Source organism: Humulus lupulus, chromosome X (genome assembly GCF_963169125.1).
Source record: "Humulus lupulus chromosome X, drHumLupu1.1, whole genome shotgun sequence".
Lineage (NCBI taxonomy): Eukaryota > Viridiplantae > Streptophyta > Magnoliopsida > Rosales > Cannabaceae > Humulus > Humulus lupulus.
In genome coordinates, this window is record NC_084802.1 from 50,140,049 (window position 1) to 50,162,039 (window position 21,991).

Consider the following 21,991-nt stretch of genomic DNA (forward strand, 5'->3'; position numbering starts at 1 on the left):
GTTCAGCCTACCTAGCTGCCATGGCCGGGGTTGTTTTGAGGGACATGCTATAAACAGTTGATTTGTTCTTCATGGTCAAATATTTAATTAAGATAAATTAATTAATTAACATACTAGTTTTCAAAATCAATAATTTAATTAATGCAATTTTCGAAAATCATTTTTTAATTAAAATGGGTATTTTCGAAAATGTCATTTAAATAATTAAGATAATTCATTTTGAATTAATTAGTTTTATTTATTTAAATCGTGTGAAAAGATATTTCTAATAATTCAAATTGGATTTGAATTTGAAATGATATTTGTTCTTTAATTAATTTGATAAATAAGTTATCGAGTTTAGATATTTTTTAATAAATAATTATTAGATATAATTAAATAAAAGTGGTTGAAACACATCCCTGAAAATAGGGAGTGTTACACACCAGTCACAGTTGTAATATCCAACATTTTCATTATACATTTTTATTATAAATCAGAGTTTTAATACATAAAATGTACAAGTTTACAAATTTAAGAAATAGTAATGGAAAAATAGTGTTTAAAATATCATTTTATGTTTTTAATGAGATTAAAGAGAGAGAAACTTGAGTAGTCAAGTATTGGACTCAAATGTCATATAATTTTAATTGGGGATTTTTATAAAATTAAGAAAGTTTTGCTAAAGGGCTTATTTGAAAAGAATTTTAGTATTTTGGGTCCAAGTGTAATTTTAAAAAATAAAAAATAAAATAAAATAAAAGGCTTCAGCCTTTCTTTTTACCCGAGCCCCTCTCTCTCTCTCTCTCTCTCTCTCTCTCTGCGTGCTACTGTTGCCGACGACGCAGGAGTACTTTTCGGCCACCACTTTTAGCCACGCGCCGAACCGTTGGATTTAGAGGCCTCCGAACTATCGTCCCACGCGGGAATCTAGAGCTCACTCGCCGATTAAACGCCTCAACCACTCGATTTAAGTTCGGCCACCCCGCGACTTCAAAGTTGCGATTCGACCACCTCGGGCATCCGTTTGCCGATCCGTCACCACCATCGTGCTCCTCGTGTTATGGGCTTCAAAACCCAATAACTTGTTCCTACATCTACCATAGTTGGGTGGTGGGACCACCACGAGCCACCGCGATCCACCGTAGACCGACGGTCGAAACTTAGTGTTCGAGGTTCCGAAGTACGTTTTGAGTTTCAGAAAATCATCGTTTGACTTGTTGTGGAACCCGATCATTGTGGTATAATTTCTTTGACCAATATATTGTGATTTAATTGTGATTGATTAGAGTAATTGTTATTATGTGTATTTATAGTATATAATTATATATTATTGATATACGGAATATTTTTCTTTAATTATACTGGCTCTCTGGGATTATATATATTTCTGATACAGGTTTTGATTTTGGGTTTGTCCATTTTATAGCCGTTGTGCTGTCCAATTTTCTAGAAAATATTAGATATTAAATAAATTATAAAAATACATATTTAATTGATTTTCTATTAATATGGAAATTATTATGATTAAGTAATTTTAATTATTATTGTTATTATTTTGTTAAGTAAATCAAGAATATAGTTTCACATATATATATATATATATGAAAAGTGTGATTTATAGTAAACCTATTATTTAACAATTATTCTTATATATTAATATTTTGTTAATATTTGAATATTTAAAATAATATTAAATATTAGTTTCTTACAGTTATTGATATTTGTAAGACCAGTGAATTTTGGAAAAAGTATATTTATTATATCACTGAATTGATGTTATGACTAATTAATAATAATATAAATATTTATAATTATATTATTATCACAATATCGATTATTACAATTTTATGTTAAATATATAATTTCTTTTATAAAATGACTATTTGAATATATACATTCCTGTACGTATTGCTATTGAAGTATTTTGTTATTAATATTGAAATAAGTTTATTTATAAACGATAATTATTATTGTTGTTGTGATTATTATTATTATCATAAGAGTACATTATCTTATGAGCAAGGTTTAAAGCATGGTTTTATATGAAGAGTTATTTGTATTACGTTGATAATAATTATTATTATCATTCATATAGTTTATGGTATTGTTAATATACACTATCAATAGTGTATATTTACGATTTTGATAGAATTTAATAAATGATGTGCCTTGAATAGGATTTGTATGGATTTGATTGATTGACTCTTGCTGAGCAATTTTAAAATAAGCTAAGGACCTAAGGTAAGTAAATCTCACCTTTTGTGCTTAAGTGTAAGATGCATGACTACATTGATTGTGTACATCTGATGAGTTAAGTATGGTATGATGCATATGATAAGTATGTGAAGAATGGTTATATGAATATCATGATAGTGTTGTGTGATATGAATTTGATGAATTTCGTGATATGTGAAAGACGTCTTACTTAGTTAAGATTGATATGAATTATGTGAAAGTATGTGTTCTTATGTTGATGAATATGTGGATTACTGTTATGTTCATGATTTTGTTGTATGTTATGATATATGAAGCGTTTAAGTTTTTAGGCTGGAAACCTTAGACCTGCGCCATAGCTCTACGTTAAGGTATAACAATGCCACCAACCCAAAACTTCATGTATTATGACTAAAGATGTTTTGAGTTATATGAGATGTGATACAATGCCTTGATTGAATACCATCAACATGAATCATGAACATGAACATTGGCATTTCAGCATCATCATGTATGCATGGCATGTACAGTTATGTGATACATTATTATGTGATATAAGACCATGCATATGAATATGAGAAAAGTTATGAAATGCCTTGAAAAGTCTTATGTAAAAGTGAACATTTTAATGACACAAGGCTTAAGCAAAGTGATAATAAGATGTTAAAAAAGGGTGCCACTGTTTTGATGAAGCAATCAAGTAAGTTCAGTAAAGAAGACGGAAGTCTATAAGACTTATAGTGGCTGCCCACTAGTGTGGGCTAGGTCAGAGTTGACCATTCAGATATGTTTGTCATGTTTCCGTTTTTCTCCTCCATATGTGTAATAAGTATGGCAGCTATGGCAACGATGAAATGAGTGTTATGATAAGCCTAGCTGTGATGATGGCTAGCCGGAGGAGAACCCATGGGATTCTATATGATATGTGTAACAAGCCCTGCAGGCATTGGCCGAATCAAACAGTGTGCACAAGTGATATTGGGCCCATAAAAATGTGAAACTAAAAGAAAGAGCATAAAAGTAAAGTTTGAAAGTGCATGAGCAATAAATGAAATGCATAAGTATATAAGTCAGCATATTAGTATGTGTGCACTACAAACTCACGACATTCATGCGTATGTGTATGCATGAGATTTGCTTACTGAGCGTTAGCTCATTATGTTATTTTCCAACATTTTTCCAGGTGTGGCTTTAGCTGTTGAGCAACTTGTGGAGCACGGACTCAGTAGCAATGCAATAATGGTTTAGAGTTTTCATATGGCTGCCTTAAATTTAAAGTATTCATACATGTAATAATTTCTACTAATAAGTTTATATAAAAGTTTTAAATTTTTCTGTATTTCTTCGTATCATTTTATTTAATTATTTTGGTCAAGTGCCTTACATACTCGTAAACCCTAGAATTACGAGTATGTGGCAGACGTACCCTACCTTAGGGACGTTACAACAGTAATCTTGGATATTTCTTTTATGTATTTAATTATTCATTTAATAATTAATTTATAATTTAAATTTTAAATTTTGAATTTAATTAATTCTTTTATAAATCTATCAGATAGAAATTGTTTCAAGATGCGCTTAAGTTAGAGAATATTCTAGTGAGAAAATTCTAAGCTTTTCATAGAGAAATAAAAATATATTGTAATATTTGCATATCCCCTAAATATGTCTCAGATCTAATATTCCAAGATCTCATAAGTTGAGAATATCTTGTGAATAAAAAATATTCTCACCATAACTCTACGTGCCCACTCACGTCTTGAGGTGTGGAGATACATCTTGGAAGATCTTGGTCTGAGTATTTACAAGGCTGCTTTGGATTGGATATTCGTAGGAGTTACTATAAGATAGCATGGATTCTTGATTAGTATACAACTGGTAAATCCTCATCTTTTTCTTTCTTTTTGATTAATGTTTTGCACATTAATATATCCGATTATTTAAAGATTGTTTAAATAAAACACTTTGAAATCTCTGGGCCTACCACCATGTGCTTTCCGCTGCGCACATGGTAAACCAGTTACCAACAGAGCGGAGCTGCAGCCCCCTGGAGGATAATTTTCGGGCCTGGAGTGACGAACACCTGAAAGAAGGGACATTACTCTCCTTGAGCTTGTACTTCATGGATTTTCTGAACTTCATGAAGCTAGCCCCGTTCCAACTTCCCCCAAACACCTATCTCCTCCTCGTGGGGCTTAAGTATTTATTCCTTAAGAACGAGTGGAACTCACTCACTTCAGAGGATATCCTTTTTTTTTTCCAGAAGGCTAACCTAGACACTAGAACAGGAGGTGATGGTTTTTATTACCTCACCCGAATTAGAGAGCCATGTGAAATCGATGTCCTACAAATGTGATCAAGATTATTCCAGCTCTAAATTCGTGCTCGTTTGATGATCCATCAATGAAGAGCTTCCACAATTCTTGAACCGATACACTCGATCAAAAAATCAACGAGAGTCTAACCCTTTATGGTTGTTTGTGGTTTATATAAATTTTCGAACTGACTAAGTTCGATAGCCTACTTTAATAAATGTCTTGATGCTTCAGGCTTTTGCAAGACCTGCCTTAAGGGTTGATCAGTTAATACGTGTATGGTGTGGGATTGGAAATAGGGCCTAAGCTTCCTTGAGGCCAAAATCAAACAGAACGTGAGCTTCTCGATCAAGGATATCGGGATTCAAATCCCATAAGCCTCTTGTTTATATAGTATACTGGTTTTTGTACCCAATTTTCCTCTCGAACTAATACATCACCAACCGCGTTCTCAGTTATTGCCAGGTAGAGGTGTAAGTTTTCCCCAGCAACGGGTTTTGACAGGATGGGAGGTTCAACTAGATGCCTTTTCAAATCTTTAAATGATTTTTCATATTCTTCTTTCCATTCAAACCGTTTATTTCCCCTGAGCAAATTATAGAAGGGGAGGCACTTATCAATGGACTTTGACACGACCGGTTAAGGGCTACGACTTTCCCAGTTAGGCTTTGAACTTCTTTTCGTGATATGGGACATGGCATCTCTAACAATGATCTGATTTTCTCGGGATGAGCTTCGATCCCCCTCAAGTTGATAATGAAGCCTAAAAACTTCCCCAAAGGTACAATTTTTGGGGATTAGCTTCATATCGTACTTTCTTAATACGGAAAAACATTCTTCCAGGTCGAATACATGGTTATTGACAGTTTTTTACTTGATGAGCATGTCATCAAATTACACTTCCATGTTTTTCCCGATCTGGTCAACGAACATCTTGTTCACCAATCTCTGGTAAGTTGCTCCAGCATTTTTCAGCCCAAACGACATGACTTTGTAACAATACACGTTGTGTCGGTCATGAAGTTGGTATGCTCTTTGTCCACAAGTTTCATCCCAATCTGGTTATATCCAGAATATACATCTATGAAGGACATGATCTCGTGACCCATTGTGGTGTCAACTAGCTGATCAGTTCTAGGTAAGGGAAAACAATTCTTTGGACAAGTCTTATTGAGGTCAAAGAAGTCGATCTAGGTCCTCCACTTTTTTGTTGGTTTTGGAACCAGGATGGGGTTGGCTATCCAGGTTGGATATTTTTCCTCCCTGATGAATCCACATTTTAAGAGGGGAGCTACCTCTTCTTCCAAAGCTTCTCCTATTTCCTTTCCTAATAGCCCTCTCTTCTGCTACTTTGCAGGTACATTCTTGTCCAAATTTAGCATGTGCATGATCACACTCGAATTGATTCCGACCATATCAGCATGTGACCAGGCAAAGACGTTGAGGTTTTTCCTTAAAAACTCAACCAGATCCCTTTTTTGTTCAACAGTGAGATTTTTTCTAGTCTTTAGAACTTTTGATGTTGTTTCTGGATCGAGAATTACCTCTTCTAGCTTCTCCAAAGCTTGGAGCTCAAATCGGTCCTCGCCTATCCTCTAGTCAATCTCATCTTGTTAGGTGACCTCGTTTACTACCACCTGAGGTTCTTCCACCTCCTCGGCAACTACCATTGCCTAAGGCTTCTCGACTTCTTCGATTACCACCATTGCTTGCTGCCCAGGTTGTGGTTTTCCCTTCGTGGAAATGTTGTAGCATTCCCTGGCAGCGAGCTGGTCCCCTTTTACTATGCATATCTATGAGGGCAAGGGGAATTTCATGGCTAAATGACGAACAAAAGTTATGGCTTCAAACGTCATCAATGTTGGTAGCCCCAAAATGGTGTTATAGGCAGTCAGACAGTCTATTACAATGAATTCGAGCATCTTGGTCACAGCTCATGTGTCGTCTCCAATAGTTACAACGACCTCGATCTTCCCAATAGCATGGAGGTCATGGTGTCATGGAGGAAGAACCTCATGCTTTACTGTGTCATTCTTTCTCCTGAGAACTCATATAGAGTCATGGAGGTTGCCTTTAGATCGGCTACTGCTAGCCCTTCTTTTCTAGAGTGGACCTAAATAGCACGTTCACAGAGCTCCCATTCTCAATCAAAATACTTCTAACTCTCCGGTTAGCGAGCTGAATGGTTATTGCAAGCGGATCATTACGAGGGAATTGGATGTGGCTAGTTTCCTCTTCTGTAAAAATGATTAGTTGTTTATCCATTTTTTGTTGCTTTGATAGTCGCTGTTCTGGAGTGAACACCACACCCTCGTGAGTTTTTAGCTCCTGAATATATCTTTTCTAGGCCCCATTGCTTGTGGCAACCAAATGAGGTCTGTCTGCAATCGTGTCTATATCTCTTCCTTCAACAGAAGGAGGAATGAGTTGGTTTTCTGAAGCTAGGAGAGCTGGTGGTGGATTAGCTTGATGTCCCTTAGCTAGTTGTGGATTCTGCACAGCTGGCGAGTTGGGAGCTACCCGATTTCAAGCATATTGTGCTAAGGTTCTAGCTTGGATGAGTGTTTCGATCTTATCCTTTAGTTGACGACAATTGTCAATGTTGTGGCCAATGTCATTATGATAACGACAAAACTTGTCCGGATCTCTTTTTGCTCGCTGATTTCTCAGGGGTTTTGGTTTCTTCCAAGGAAGGCGAGAAGAATTTTCAAGGTATATGTGTTCCTGCTTATTTGTCAGGTCGGTATATGCGGTGAAAATTGAGATGTACTTCTCTCTGGCTTTGTTTTTCTTGGACTCTCTCTGGTCGCCTTCACTGTTTTCCTTTCTCTTGTTATTCCCTGCCTAGTTGTTATGGGTAGCGAGTTAAGCTGTAGTTGCAGTATTTACTGCCACTCTACTGGACTGAGTGGGAATTTGGAAAGTTCCGGCCATTGCACATTCTGCCTCCTCGAGGTTTTTCCATTCTTGAGCTTAGGCCAAGAACTCTTCTGTATTCTTCACTTCCTTCCTTTGGAGAACTTTCCACAATTCACCTCCCACAGTGATTCCTGATTGCATGGCCATGAGCTTTGAATTGTCATCAGTGTCCCTGGCTCGAGCTACTATGTTTATAAACTGGTTGATGTACGCCTTGAGGGATTCACCCAGTTGTTGCTTTATATTGGCCAGGGAGTTGGTATCCACTCCTTCGCATCTCGGAACTGCTTTTTGAACTCGGTTGATAGCTGTTTCCAAGAGGTGATTGTGTGCCTCTTAAATTTATTGAACCATAATTTGTCCGACCCTGTCAATGTAGCTAGGAACAAGACATATCGCATGTCGATATTGACATTGTGGGCTCTCATCAGAGTATTGAAAGTCCCAATGTGGTTCGATGGATTAGTATTTTTGTCATAGGTGGTCATGTTCGGCATTTTGAACCCTATGGGATACGAAGTTGCTGTAATGTGTGGAGAGAAAGGCTCGAGTTCCTCATTAGAATCACAACCGTTTTGATTTTTCACGGACAGGAGACACTTCATATCCTTTTCCATTAGAGCAAGTCGCTCAAGGGTTGGATCCTTCACTTCCAGCTTATTTGGGACCTGATTATAAGCTCCCATCCCATTTTGCGTGTTGTTAGGGTTATGGTCCCTCCAAGCTTGAGCTCGGTTAATCGGGACGTTCCCATTATCACGCATCATGGAAGGTTCCGCCATTGTTTGATTATAACTTAGATCGTTGTTGCGGGCTGGCTATCGTCGTTGAGCATTTAGGTGATCACACAAATCAAACTGAGGGTTAGAGTGTAGACTTTGAGTCGAGCTCAACTAATTTCTCAGATCGATTTCCTGTCTTCGAGAGTGCGTACTACGAATACTCCCCGACCTTCCCTCGCGATGGCTTTCCATCAAGTAACTGCCTTCTGCAAAGGTTACCATTCGTGGCTAAGGTCGTGGGGCTTGGTGATTCGTGTGGACTCGGACTTCAATATCTCAAATTGAAAAACATATATATCTTCTTTAGGTACGTAATTTCTTCAGTTGTTCCTGCGAGCTGATACATTCCTTTGTGGTCGTGGGGGTGTCGGATGATGAATAGGCAATGGTGGGTGCCTTATTGGCGAGGAAATCTATCATCCATCAAGACGCACTAAGCTAGCTCGCCCGTTATCCACCCCAATGTCTCAAACTGGTGGCAGCGTTTCCTCATTTCTCTGTACTTGAAATGCTGGTCAAGGTGCTAGAGGATTTATAGGGATTTCTGCTCTCCTTGACGTGGTCCCTGCTCGCCCTATCTGGCTGGGCTAGTTTCTGGGGACGTGAGTTGTCTGCTCATTCCTATGATTATGGACAGGCTGGTTGTTTCTGGTAGTCCGTTCTGATGGCACGGAGCTCAGAGTTGTTGTCCGAATAGAGCGGCTCACATTAGGATGGTTATTCCTGTGGGACCCACTTGCTCTCCTTCTGACATTACCATCGATTACAGGAGGGGGGTAATCGTGCCATGATTTCATCAATTCGCCTATTGTCCTGGGCGAGGTGGCTCCTCAGCTGAGCATTCTCCATCTTTATGGTAGTGAGATATCCTGGGTTAGGATTGTAGGGGCGCAAAATTGAGCTTCCAGTATCACCATGGTCGTCGTCCTGGTTTTGGGGTTGTTTTCCAGGATGACGGGGTATGGAGGTGCCTTCTCCAGTAGGGCCAATCGTACAGAACTCTCCTTGATCTCCAGATCTCCCAGACTTATTGTCACGCATTGAACGTGTTACCACCATAATGATATTGATTAAAGGTTTCTGAAAAATATCAGTAAGCCTAATCTATCTCTCAATGAAAGCATCAATCTTTTGACGCGATTTTTCGCCAACATTATATTAAGAAATTTGAATAAGGGAGATTAGGCTTTTGTAAAACGTAAAATAAGAACACATGAAATTTTACATGGTTCGGTAGTTAAAATCCTCCTAGTCCACAAGTCTATATTATTATGTTTATAAACTCTTTGAGAAATTGTTTAAGACAATTTCTACAGATTTTTTGTATACAAAATTCGGTCCATTTTACTGACAATTCTCTCTGTATTTATAGGAAATTTTGGTGGACAATATTAGGTAACCGCAATATATGGTAACTTACAAGAATGGGTAACTTCTCAAATACATAAATATCTTAAATATGTTAATTGTTGTGGTATCGGGCATTTATTATATAACGATTATAAGTATTAATTGCGTATAAAGAATCTCCGAGCTTGTGGGGATTCACCCTTATGTGTGTCACTGGACTAGAGGTAATACGCCAGGGTGATCTGACCCGAGTAATGCTCGAAGACTGATGGGGGCGATCTGGGGAATCTCATGATAGCCCAACTCAATGATATATTCTCGAACTATTTAATATGGAATTAATGAAATATCTTGAGAGGGTACAACAGAAATATTATCATTTAACATGATTTAAGCCTAGCCTAGTTCTTTCATCATATAGATTTTCTAAGAGAGTCTATTTATGTTTTATATCTAAGTCCTTAACTTAATTTTATTAGCATGATTATCAAGCCGTGATTTGGAGAAATCATCCATGGTTAAAATATAAAATTGAATGATTATTTATTTTTTATTTTTTAAAAATATTAAGGTCGGCGCGTGAGTTGTTTCTTAATTTTTTTATTTTTTTTAGAAAAGGCAAATGAACAGATGGGGTGGGTGGTGAGGAGCACGTTGTAAAGCTGAGAAGGGAGTCTTCGCTGCTCTTCACGCGTGCGGGGGCCAGCACACCCTTTTGGGCCCACACGTGTGGACCACAGCCCAGATATTGTCTGCTGGCGTCAATCATACTCTTCACACCAATCGACACTTGTCACTATGGCTACATTTCATTTATAAAAATAAATCATTAAAAAAAACATGAAAATCTTTCATTCTTCGGTGGCACGCTTCTCTATTCTAGTAAGCGCGAGTGGCGGGGTATGTTAACACTTTTACCAGCCACATGCTAGTGCCACACAGCCGTTGACAAATTCTACGATAAATAAATAGTAATAATAAGGGTAATAACATCTAATTTAAAATTTGTTAAAGGGTAAAAATGCTAATCATCTTTACATGTGTCATTATTATTATTATTAAATCAAATTGGGCCATTTGACGTTGGTTTGATTATCTTTTCAAAGCCTATGATTACGACTTAATAAACCTTTTTAGACCTCTTACAAATTTATATAACCATTAATTACATTAAATTAAAGAAAGATTTAACAAAGCAGTGTTTAAGTCTCATCTTTTAGGTCTGAGAACATTGGCTTATCAAACACCCACCTAAGTTGGTCTGCCATTGTTAATTTTTAACCAATTATCTTTATTTTCCCCTCAACTTTTTTTCCCCTTTTTTGTTTGGGGTGGCCAGCTTTGAAGAGAGATGATATTTTTGAAGTAGATGGGATGGGAGGACCATTCATTGACTTTGTGGTGTTGGGTAAAACGCATTGACTCTTCTTATTTTATTTGTATTATGCTTATGAAAAATATTATGAGTGAGTAAAAGGTGAATTCCTTTCGGAACTGGTATTAAAATGGCCAAGTCTTTAGTAAAAGTTGGGTGTGCCAACTTTTGTTCCTTGTAATTTTCAACCCTCATGTGACCAAGTCACCATACGTTAAAATTTTGAATTTAACATATAATTCTCTCTTTTGCCAACAGGTTCAAATTTTGGCTTCGATGAACTTTGACACCAAACTCATATGACTCAAAATAATATTCTTAACTCTTCAAAAGCTGACTTAAACATTTATGAGATTTCTACAGCGCACACTACTATATTTTTTTATTGGTGCATTCTGCTCACTAAGGCTGTTTTATTGTAAGCCCTTAGATGAGAATCCAATAATTTACATTATTTAAGGTCTAGCCGCCACTATCTTTCTCTATTTATCAATCCATCTTATTCATCTTAAGGTCTAATCGACGCTCTTCTATTGCAAACACGAGTCGATTTTACATATTATTTGCCACATCACAACATGAACTATTATTTTTACCATGTTATTAGTATTAATTTGGGGGATGTGGGAGAATGGATGAATATCTTTTTACAAAATTGGCATAGGCAAAAAAATTTAGTACCCAAAATTATCTTTAAGCATGTAGATATGTGTTGTACCATGAAAACATCATAAAGAAAAAAGATGTTGAGCAAGTACACTTCAAGAGTAAACAAGGAGTATTGGTTCCCCTCTGGATGTCAATTAGACCCAAGTGAAGTTCAAGCATGACAAGTGCCCGCACCAAACCAAAGACTTGGAGGATATAAGACTAGCCCTCACAACTAGTTAGTGGGGCTAGTCACCTCCTTATCTCGAGAACATAGACTTTGGGTCTTCATCAAATAAAAGAGGGAATCACCTCACAAGGGGCTAATGTGCCCGCCTAGAAACTCAAGCTAGGGCTCGCTCCAAGGAGAAGAATCACGAGATAGTCCAAACGCAATCTTGATCTCTTGCATTAGAAGGAGATACATTGGCAAAGGCAATCCAGATATGGACATCAGTCATCTCATCTATTACACGAGAATCAACAAAGTTCAAAACAATCCTCACTTGTGCCGTGAGCACAAATGATAGCACCAGACGAAAAGACAAGGAAGAATCAAATCTCACGAGAAAGGCCCCGACATGAAAACCACCTAGTGACATGGAAGGTTTTTTGGGAGAACTGTAGGTACCTATCGAAAAGGAGTAAGAGTTGCAAGATCCTGAAGATCATACTGACACTCTGCTGAATATTTGGAACAGGACCTTGATGCATGCCTGGAAGAGAAGACCAATCTCTGACATGCCGCTTCCCAAGAGGCACATCTCTAACTCGCAACTATTCCCAAGAAGCATGCCTCTGACTTGGTTCAAGGCTCAAGACATTAATTAGGCATTATAGCGGTTGAGCAACCTGATTCCCTTTGATTGTAACAGATGTATATTAAATGGAATTTATGTAATTTAAATATCATTCTTCCTATAAATAAGGGGAGGATGAACGATTTCAGGAGAAGGCAAAAACTCTGGGGAAAACCGAAAAGCTTATAACTTGAACTACTCATTCAATAGAAATTCTTTAGATTCTTCTCTTATTTACGATATTCCTCTTTAAACTTCTTCAATTTCAGAATTGGTTGAGTTAGTTAGGATGTGATGTCAAAGTTAGTTTTTCTGTTATGCTAGTTTGTGTTTGTAACTAACATTGTTCTTGTATTGTCATGTATATAAAGGGCCATATTGTACTGTTCCATTCAATCAATGAAATTCTCTTTTCTTCTCTTTCTTTTTCTTCACTTCCTAATATGATATCAGAGCCGTAAGGCTTCTTCTTCTTCCACATTTTTCTACTCTGTTTTTTTTTTGTTCTATCACATCACGCCATGGTCCAAACAAGAAGTGGAGGAGTTACAGAAGAAGGCCAGCATTCGAGTGATGTGCTTGGCAATGGCAACAATCAGATTCCTATTCAAGATCAGGTTCCTCGTGGATACAAGGATGAAGCTCGGAATCCTTATTACCTGAGTAATAACGATCATCCGAGTGCAAGCCTGGTTCCCAAGATCTTGACAGGGGGAGAAAATTACAATTCTTGGAAGCGCGCCATGAGTGTTGCTCTTCTTGCTAGAAATAAGATGAAGTTCGTCAATGGACAGCTTCCTGAACCAGCTCCTGACCACGAAGATTATGATGCATGGAGTCGATGTAACAGCTTGGTCATTTCTTGGATTTTTCATGCTGTTTCTTCTGATATTGGGGACAGCATAATGTATATGGATAATGCTGCAACCATCTGGGCAGAACTTCATGAACGTTTTCAACAAAATAATGGACCTCGGGTGTTTGAGGTCAAGAGGGCTTTGCAAGTTCTTGTTCAAGGCAGTGCCAATATTCAGGGTTATTTCACGAAATTAAAGGGTCTCTGGGACATGATCCGTGATTTTCGACCTCTACCTGTTTGTACGTGTGGGGCAATGAAGACTATACAGGCCTACCAGGAACAAGATCGTGTGTTAGAGTTCTTAGTTGGACTAAATGAATCCTATTCTGCTGCCAGATCCCAAATCTTGATGCAAGATCCTATACCTAGCATAAACAAAGTATATGCTACTCTAATCCAAGAAGAGAGACAAAGAGGATTGAACAATTCCCCAGCTGAGAACAATGAATCTGGCCAGAGTTCTTCAGGACAGTTTGTTGGGAGTTCTCAATTTGGCAGATCTAAGGTTGTTTGTACTCATTGTGGGATGACAGGACACACCATTGCAAAGTGCTACAAGATTCATGGCTACCCTCCAGGTCACAAATACCATGGGAGAGGAAAACCTCAGACCTCAAAACCTGCTGCAAATTCAATTGAGGCCTCTGATAACAACAGTGGAGATAACAAGGGTTTTAGCTCTGTCATGACTGATGGTCTCACCACTGCTTAATGCCAATCCATAATCCAATTGCTTGCAAATCGGATTCAAGAAAATTCTACCAATGGCTCTACACCAGAAACCACTCAACCACCTCTGGTGTCTCACTTCTCTGGTATGAATTCTCTTAAATCTCATTCCAAATGGATTATTGACACTGGGGCAACTCATCATGTTTGTCATGACCTGGCTTTATTCTCTCAGACTTTTCCTAACCCTTCTTTGACACCAGTTCATCTCCCAAATGGCCAAGTAGCATCTGTGTCTTGCATTGGTTCTGTCATTATTACTCCTACCTTAACTCTTTCAAATGTCCTCTATGTCCCTGCATTCAACATTAATCTTTTATCTGTCAGTTCCTTAATGAAATCCATGTCATGCACCTTCTTATTTTCTTCTGATTCCTGTGTCATTCAGGAGACTATCCAACATACTCAGATTGGGAGGGGTGATCGAGTAGGCAACCTGCTTTACCTTGACATTCCTTCAAGTTCTTTTGTTTCAAACTGTAATTTTTTTGATTTTAAACCTCCTGATGAAAACATATGGCACTATAGATTAGGCCATTCTGCTTGTATAAAACAACATTCATTGAATAAAGAATTGATTTTTGATCATTCACATTCTGACAATTTTCATTGCCAAATTTGTCATCTTGCCAAACAAAAAAGATTGCCTATTATTTCCAACAACAATTTTTCAGATCACTGTTTTGATCTCATACATATTGATATATGGGGGCCCTATAATACTATAACAACTGAAGGTTTTAAGTATTTTTTGACCATTGTTGATGACCACTCTAGATATACATGGGTGTATTTTCTCAAACAAAAATCTGAGGCTCAAGAAGCTATTCCTAACTTTCTAAATCTGGTTAAGACTCAGTTTAATACTCAAGTCAAAAGCCTCCGATCTGATAATGCCAAAGAGTTACAGTTTCCCACTCTTTTTAACTCTCTAGGCATACAACATTTCCACTCCTGTGTTGAGCGTCCTCAACAAAATTCAGTTGTTGAAAGAAAGCACCAACACCTACTTAATGTAGCTCGGGCTTTGCTTTTCCATTCCCATATTCCCCTATGTTATTGGAACCATTGTGTAGGCACTGCTGTCTATCTCATTAATAGGACTCCCTCCCCTAACCTGCAACATAAATCTCCTTTCGAGATGCTGCATAATCAAACCCCTACCTACTCTCATTTAAAAGCCTTTGGCTGTTTAGCCTATGCTTCCACACTCCCTAGTCATAGAAACAAATTTTCTCCTAGAGCCACTGCTTGTGTCTTTTTAGGATATCCCACTGGTATGAAGGCATACAGGTTGCTTGACCTTCATACCAATCAAGTGTTCATGTCTAGGGATGTTCAATTTTATGAGACTATTTTTCCTTATACTTCAGGTACATCTGTACCTTTTTCCCATCAAATTTTTTTTTTCAAATTCCTGTCTCCCTCTTTCTGGTTCACCCCAGGTTTCAAACACTCCCAGTACTCACCCTGATGCATCCACATCTAACCCTGTTACCCGATCTAATCGAGTTATCAAACCTCCATCCTACCTGCAAGATTACCATTGCTCCTTAGCTCAGGTTCCCAGCACTTCTCAGCCTACACCATCTACCTCTCATCCTATTTCTAATACCCTCACTTACAAAAAATTGTCTCCTGCCTTTAAAGCTTTTGTCCTTGCTGTTTCAAGCCTTTTTGAACCTACTACATATCAGCAAGCAGCAGCTGATCCTAAATGGTTGCAAGCTATGGATCATGAGATTATTGCCCTTGAACAGAACCATACATGGATCATTGTGTCTCTACCTGCAGGGAAACATCCAATAGGATGTAAGTGGGTTTATAAAATCAAATTCAACTCAGATGGGACAGTTGAGAGGTTTAAAGCCAGACTAGTGGCCAAAGGGTATACTCAGCAAGAAGGGATCGATTATACAGAAACATTTGCCCCTGTTACAAAATTGGTTTCTGTTAAGCTCATCTTGGCACTTGCAGCAATGCATAATTGGCATCTTCAACAACTTGATGTCAACAATGCATTCCTTCATGGGGATTTGCATGAGGAAGTGTTTATGACTTTACCTCAGGGGTATAGTCCTAAGGGGGAGAATCTACCTGCTAATCCTGTTTGCAAACTCAAGAAATCCTTGTATGGGTTAAAACAAGCTTCAAGGCAATGGTTTGCCAAATTTTCAAGTGCCTTACTTGAAGAAGGTTTTAAACATTCTGCAACAGACCACTCCCTCTTCATACAACATTCCTCTAGTCACTTTATGGCATTACTTGTTTATGTTGATGATGTGATCATAGCAAGTAATGACCTTACAGCCATTCGATCTCTCACTCTCAGACTTAATGACCGATTTAAGCTAAAGGACCTGGGAAGTTTGAGATATTTTTTGGGGATTGAAGTTGCAAGAACTAATGAGGGAATTTTTATTTCTCAAAGACCATATGCTCTTCAAATTCTTGAAGACTTTGGAAAATTAGGATCCAAACCAGTGACCACACCAATGGAACCAAATCTGAAGCTACACCAGGAGTCAGGGGAACTCGTGGATAATTCTCAAAGCTACAGAAAAACCATTGGCAAGCTTCAATATTTGACAATAACCAGGCCAGATCTTTCCTACTCTGTCAATAAGCTCAGTCAATATCTTAATAGTCCTAGAACCCTTCATATGAAAGCTGCTGAAAGAATATTGCAGTATGTCAAAGGGTGTCCTAGTTTGGGGTTATTTTTTCCTGCAGAAACAGATGTGCAGCTTAGAGCTTACACTGATGCCGACTGGGGAGCATGCCAAGATTCAAGGAAATCTACTACAGGGTACTGTGTGTTTATTGGAAAGTCCTTGATATCCTAGAAAAGCAAAAAGCAGCACACTGTTTCTAGATCCTCTGCTGAGGCCGAATACAGGGCTATGGAAACTACAGTTTGTGAAGTTGTGTGGCTCATCTCTGTTCTGAAAGAGTTGGGACAGAATCATGACAAACCAGTAAAGTTGTTTTGTGACAATCAAGCTGCAATACACATTGGAGCTAATCATGTGTATCATGAAAGAACCAAGCACATCGAAATCGATTGTCACTTGGTTAGAGAGAAGATACAATCTGGTTTAGTAAAAACAGCTCATGTTACTTCCAAAGAACAAGTTGCTGACATCCTTACTAAAGCATTGTTCCCTAATCAATTCAACCATTTAAAAGACAAGATGGGATTGCAAAACATCTTTGCTCCATCTTGAGGGGGAGTTTCAGAATTGGTTTAGTTAGTTAGGATGTGATGTCAAAGTTAGTTTTTCTGTTATGCTAGTTTGTGTTTGTAACTAACATTGTTCTTGTATTGTCATGTATATAAAGGGCCATATTGTACTGTTCCATTCAATCAATGAAATTCTCTTTTCTTCTCTTTCTTTTTCTTCACTTCCTAATATTCAAAGAAATCTCTCTTATTATAGTCTTAAACTAAAAACTTAGTTGGCGAAAATCAATCATCAACAATATGGATGTATGAGGTTTTCCCCTTCATTATATAATATTTATAAATCTCTACTATTTACCATTGAAACACACCCTTTGCTAACATAACGAGTAGAAACAATATCATTAATCAAAATAACACATTAAAGCATTTGGAATTAATAACCAATAATTATAAATGACAACAAATAACGACATTTTCTCACTTCCAAAAACAGTCCTTTTGGTGATGGCTAAAAAATGTTGTCATAGGTCAACAACGTCTGTTGAATAACCAATACCTATTTTTGCAATGCCTTAAGAATGAGGTTTTGGCGACGATGACAAATTATTGTTGTGTTAATGTCATGGCTATAAAAGTGTCAGCTCATTACCAATGCCAACAATATTTTGGTGACGACTCATCACCAGTGGTTTGAGCGGACACCAATGTGTTTATGGCGATGACTAAAAGTCTAGTTGTCATTATAATTCCACACCAAAAGGAATTATAGATTTGTTTATTATTAATTTTCCTAGTTTTAACAAAAACAACACAATTACAGTGATATCATAAAGTAGAATCATAATGCAATACAGTAATAAGAAATTTATATATTAAATTTATTACTATTTACAAAACTAACCACATGTTAAGTTCTAAAAACTAACCACATGTTAAGTTCTAAAAACTAAATGTATATTAATAGTTCACCAAATTTATAATTGTAATGTGTTAAAAAGTTTTATACTTGTGTCCTACATCGATGAGCTGATAATAGAAGAATAAATTCAACCCATTTTTTTTAACTTCATCAATTTTTGTGCCGTAGGTGTAGGGGTTCTAATAAGTGAATTGTGGAAATCATAGATTCATTAAAAACTGGAAATTCTAGCTTACAAATTCTATATTTTCTGGTTTTGTTTAGGACTTTTAAATAAAGATAATATATGGTGTACTGACAACAATAAAATGGGTGATATTATTAAAAAATATTACACCTTTCTATTTACTATTACCTCTCCTGCATTGAAAAGAGTTGAGGATTGTTATTATCAGTACAATAGTTGTTATAGAAGAAACGAATATGCCATTGATGAATCCTTTCTCTCTAGAGGAAATTAAAGAAGATTTTAGTATGGCACCAGACAAAAGTTCATGCTAGAAGGTATGAGTGCAATATTCCATCAACAATAGTAGGAGATTGTTGGGCCACTTGTATCTAAAATAGTCATGGACTGCTTATCTAGAGCTGCTGATATATCACTCATTAACTCCTTAATAACTTTCATTTGAAAATTCAACCAACCGATAATGATTAGTGAGTTTAGAACCATCAGTTTATGCAACGTTCTGTATAAATTGATGGTTTGTGAATTTGGGATAGAGAAAATAGTGATAATTTGTTGTAGTTTAGAACATTTGATGAGTAGTAGTAATGGCTAGAGTAATGATGGGTTATGATATTATAGTTGATGTTGTTGAGTGATCAAGTGAAGAAATTTGGGTTTGGAGGAGTAAGGTTTATGTTTTAGAGAGTAAATGATAGTAGAAAGTAGTAGAATTTTACAAATACAACTTCTAGACTAATCTACACAATAAAGAGTCTAGACCATTTAAGCATATAGCTTCTAGGAAGTTCTAGACTATAGAGTATTATAGAAAATGTCTTTGAAGTTCTTCTATTCTACAAACATCTAGAAAATTCTTGAGTAAAATATTCTACAAATGTCTAGAACATTCTAGAGTATTCAAGAAATTTGTAGCAACTTCTAATACTCCTCCTTGGTACACATTTCAATAACTCCAATCATGTCTCTTAGTAGCTTGAACTTTACTCTTGGTAGTGCCTTTGTGAATATATATGCTAACTGTTCTTCAGTCCTGCAGTGCTTGAGTTCTATTTTTTTTGTTTTTTTCAGCTTCTCTGATGAAATGATACTTGCTGCTTATATGCTTCGTTCTGTTGTGAAATACGAGATTTTTGGCCATTGTAATAGCTGATTTACTATCGCAGTAGATCTTTGTCGCTTCGTCTTGTGATTCTCCCATGTCTTCAAATATTATTTTCAACCATATTGTTTGGCTTGTAGTCATTGTTGCGGCAATATACTCTGCTTCAGCTAATGATTGCGCAACTGTCGCTTGTTTCTTTGATGCCCAGGAAAATATCCCTGATCCAATTGTGAAGGCATATCCTGGCGTACTTTTCATGTCATCAACTAATCTTGCCCAATCACTATCTGTGTAGCCAATGAGTTTTGACTATTGCATGACTCCATACCATATTCCGTAGTTCTTTGTCCCTTGCAAGTATCTAAGGACTCTCTTGGATGCTCCGTAGTGAACTTCACTTGGACCGTGCATAAATCTTGATAGGAGACTGACTACATACATAATGCCTGGTCTTGTAGCTGTCAGATAGAGTAAGCTGCCAATTAAACTTCTACACTTCGATTCATCTGCTTTTGGTGAGCCGTCCTCTTTCTTGAGAGGTTTGTTATTGTCTACTGGAGTTAATACTGTCTTACATCCCTCCATTTTGAACTTCTTCAATAGTGTCTTTGTATACTTCTTTTGTGCAATGAAGATCCCATCTTCTTTTTGAGTTATTTCAATCCTGAGAAAGTAGTGCATTAAGCCCAAATCATTCATCTCGAAACTATTCATCATGTCTTCTTTGAATTTCTTGATCATCTCCTTATTGTTGCATGTATAGATGAGATCATCAACATATAGAGAGACAACAAGTGTGTCACTCGTACCTTGAGTCTTGATGTAGAGTGTTGGCTCACTTTTGCTCTTCCTGAATCCTTGTTCAGTGAAGTAGCTATTAATCCTGTTGTACCAGGCTCGCGGAGCTTGTTTCAGGCCGTATAAAGCCTTTTTTTAATCTGAGAACTTTGTCTTCTTGTTCTTGCACCATGAACCCTTGAGGTTGCTCTACATATATTTCTTCATCAAGGTAGCCGTTAAGGAATGCTGACTTTATGTCTAGCTGAAAAATCTGCCATTTCTTTTGTGCGGCTAGAGAAATTAAGGCCCTTATTGTGTCCAGTTGTGCAACTGGAGAAAATGTCTCATTGTAGTCTACTCCATGTTGTTGTGAGTAACCTTTAGCGAGTAACCTTGGTTTATGCTTTTGAATCGAGCCGTCTGGATTGAGCTTTGTCTTGTAAACCCACTTGATTCCTATAGTGTCTTTGTCTTGTGGAAGATCTACAAGCTCCAAGTCTCATTCTTCTCGATCATCTTTATCTCTTCTTCCATAGCTCTTCTCCATACTCTTTGTTTTGAGAAGCTTCAAAGCTTTCTGGCTCCATAATCATTAAGTTGCAAGTCTCATAGATATCTGCTAAAGGTCTCATTCGCTTTGGTGGTGATTCTGGCAGGGATTCTATGACTTGTGTCGGCTCCTCCGTGGTTGGTTGAGTTGGAACATCATTTTATTTTTCTTGTCTCGGCAGTAGAGGAATGTTGACAGTCTTTCTTTCAGCTTCTTCTGCCTCCCAATTGTATGTCGCATCTTCATCGAATTGTATGTCTCGGCTGATTATGAGTTTCTTCGTTCCTAAGCTATAAACTCGATAACCTTTTGATTGAGTGATATAGCCTAAGAAAATTCCTTTATCAGTTTTCTCATATATCTGGCCTCTTTTCTCTTTTGGAATATGTGAGTAGCATATGCAGTCGAATACTTTGAGAAGCTTTGCTGATGGCTTTCGTCCACTCCAAGCTTCAATCGGTGTCTTATCTTGCATAACTTTGGTTGGATATCTGTTGAGCAAGTAGACTGCAGTGCTTACTGCCTCTGCCCAAAAACGCTTTGGAAGACCTTTCTCCATGAGCATAGCTCTTGCTGTCTCCATAACAGTTCTGTTTTTTCTCTCAGACAATCCATTTTGTTCAGGTGTGTATCCAATTTTGAGGTGATGCTCCATGCCTTCATCTTCGCAGAACTTGTTGAACTCGTTAGAAGTGTATTCTTTGCCTCTGTCACTTCTTATTGTCTTGATGTTGCGACCACTTTGCTTTTCGACACGGGTTTTGAATTTCTTGAAAATATTGAAAACTTGCAATTTTTGTCGCAAAAAATAAACCCATGTCATTCTAGCAAAGTCGTCGATAAAGAGAATGAAGTACCTATTTTGATCATTTGACGGAGTACGCATAGGCTCACAAACGACTGTGTGGATTAACTCCAGTGGCTCTTTGGCTCTCCAAGCTCTACCGGATGGAAAAGGTTGTCGATGTTGTTTTCCGAGCATGCACCCTTCGCATACAGTGTTGAGCTCCTTGATTGTTGGGAGGTCTCGCATCACATTCTTTTGCTGGAGGATCTATAGCTCATGGAAATTAAAATGTCTGAACCTTCTATGCCATAGCCACGTTTCATTTGCTTGCGCTTGCTGTAACACCCTCACTTATTTTAGTTAAAACCATATATGAGGTATTACGTTTTAAAACTATATCATAATTACTTTTAGCAGAAGTCTGGATTTTTTATTTTTTTTAAAACTTATTCCATATTATTTACATTAAAGATAAAGTGTGTCTCAAACATATTATACATAAG

General features: G+C 37.3%; 1 protein-coding gene across 1 annotated transcript; it reads right to left on the reverse strand.

Moving 5' to 3' along the window:
• Window positions 1-19,680: 19,680 nt before the first annotated feature.
• On the reverse strand, window positions 19,681-20,783 carry LOC133805802 (uncharacterized mitochondrial protein AtMg00810-like). The gene is made up of 2 exons (XM_062243956.1): window positions 20,701-20,783; window positions 19,681-20,221 (listed from the first exon to the last, which is right to left on the reverse strand). Exons 1-2 carry the CDS (start codon window positions 20,781-20,783, stop codon window positions 19,681-19,683), a joined length of 624 nt encoding a protein of 207 aa, XP_062099940.1.
• Between the last annotated feature and the right edge of the window lie 1,208 nt (window positions 20,784-21,991).

What these genes read in the sequence shown, in the direction of transcription:
- LOC133805802 (XM_062243956.1), bottom strand. Translation starts at nt 20,783, where the DNA reads ATGAGACCTTTAGCAGATATCTATGAGACTTGCAACTTAATGATTATG. An exon ending in GAAGCTTCTCAAAACAAAGA is followed by an intron (nt 20,222 to 20,700) that starts GTATGGAGAAGA and finishes ACAAGGATTCAG; the next exon opens with GAAGAGCAAAAGTGAGCCAA.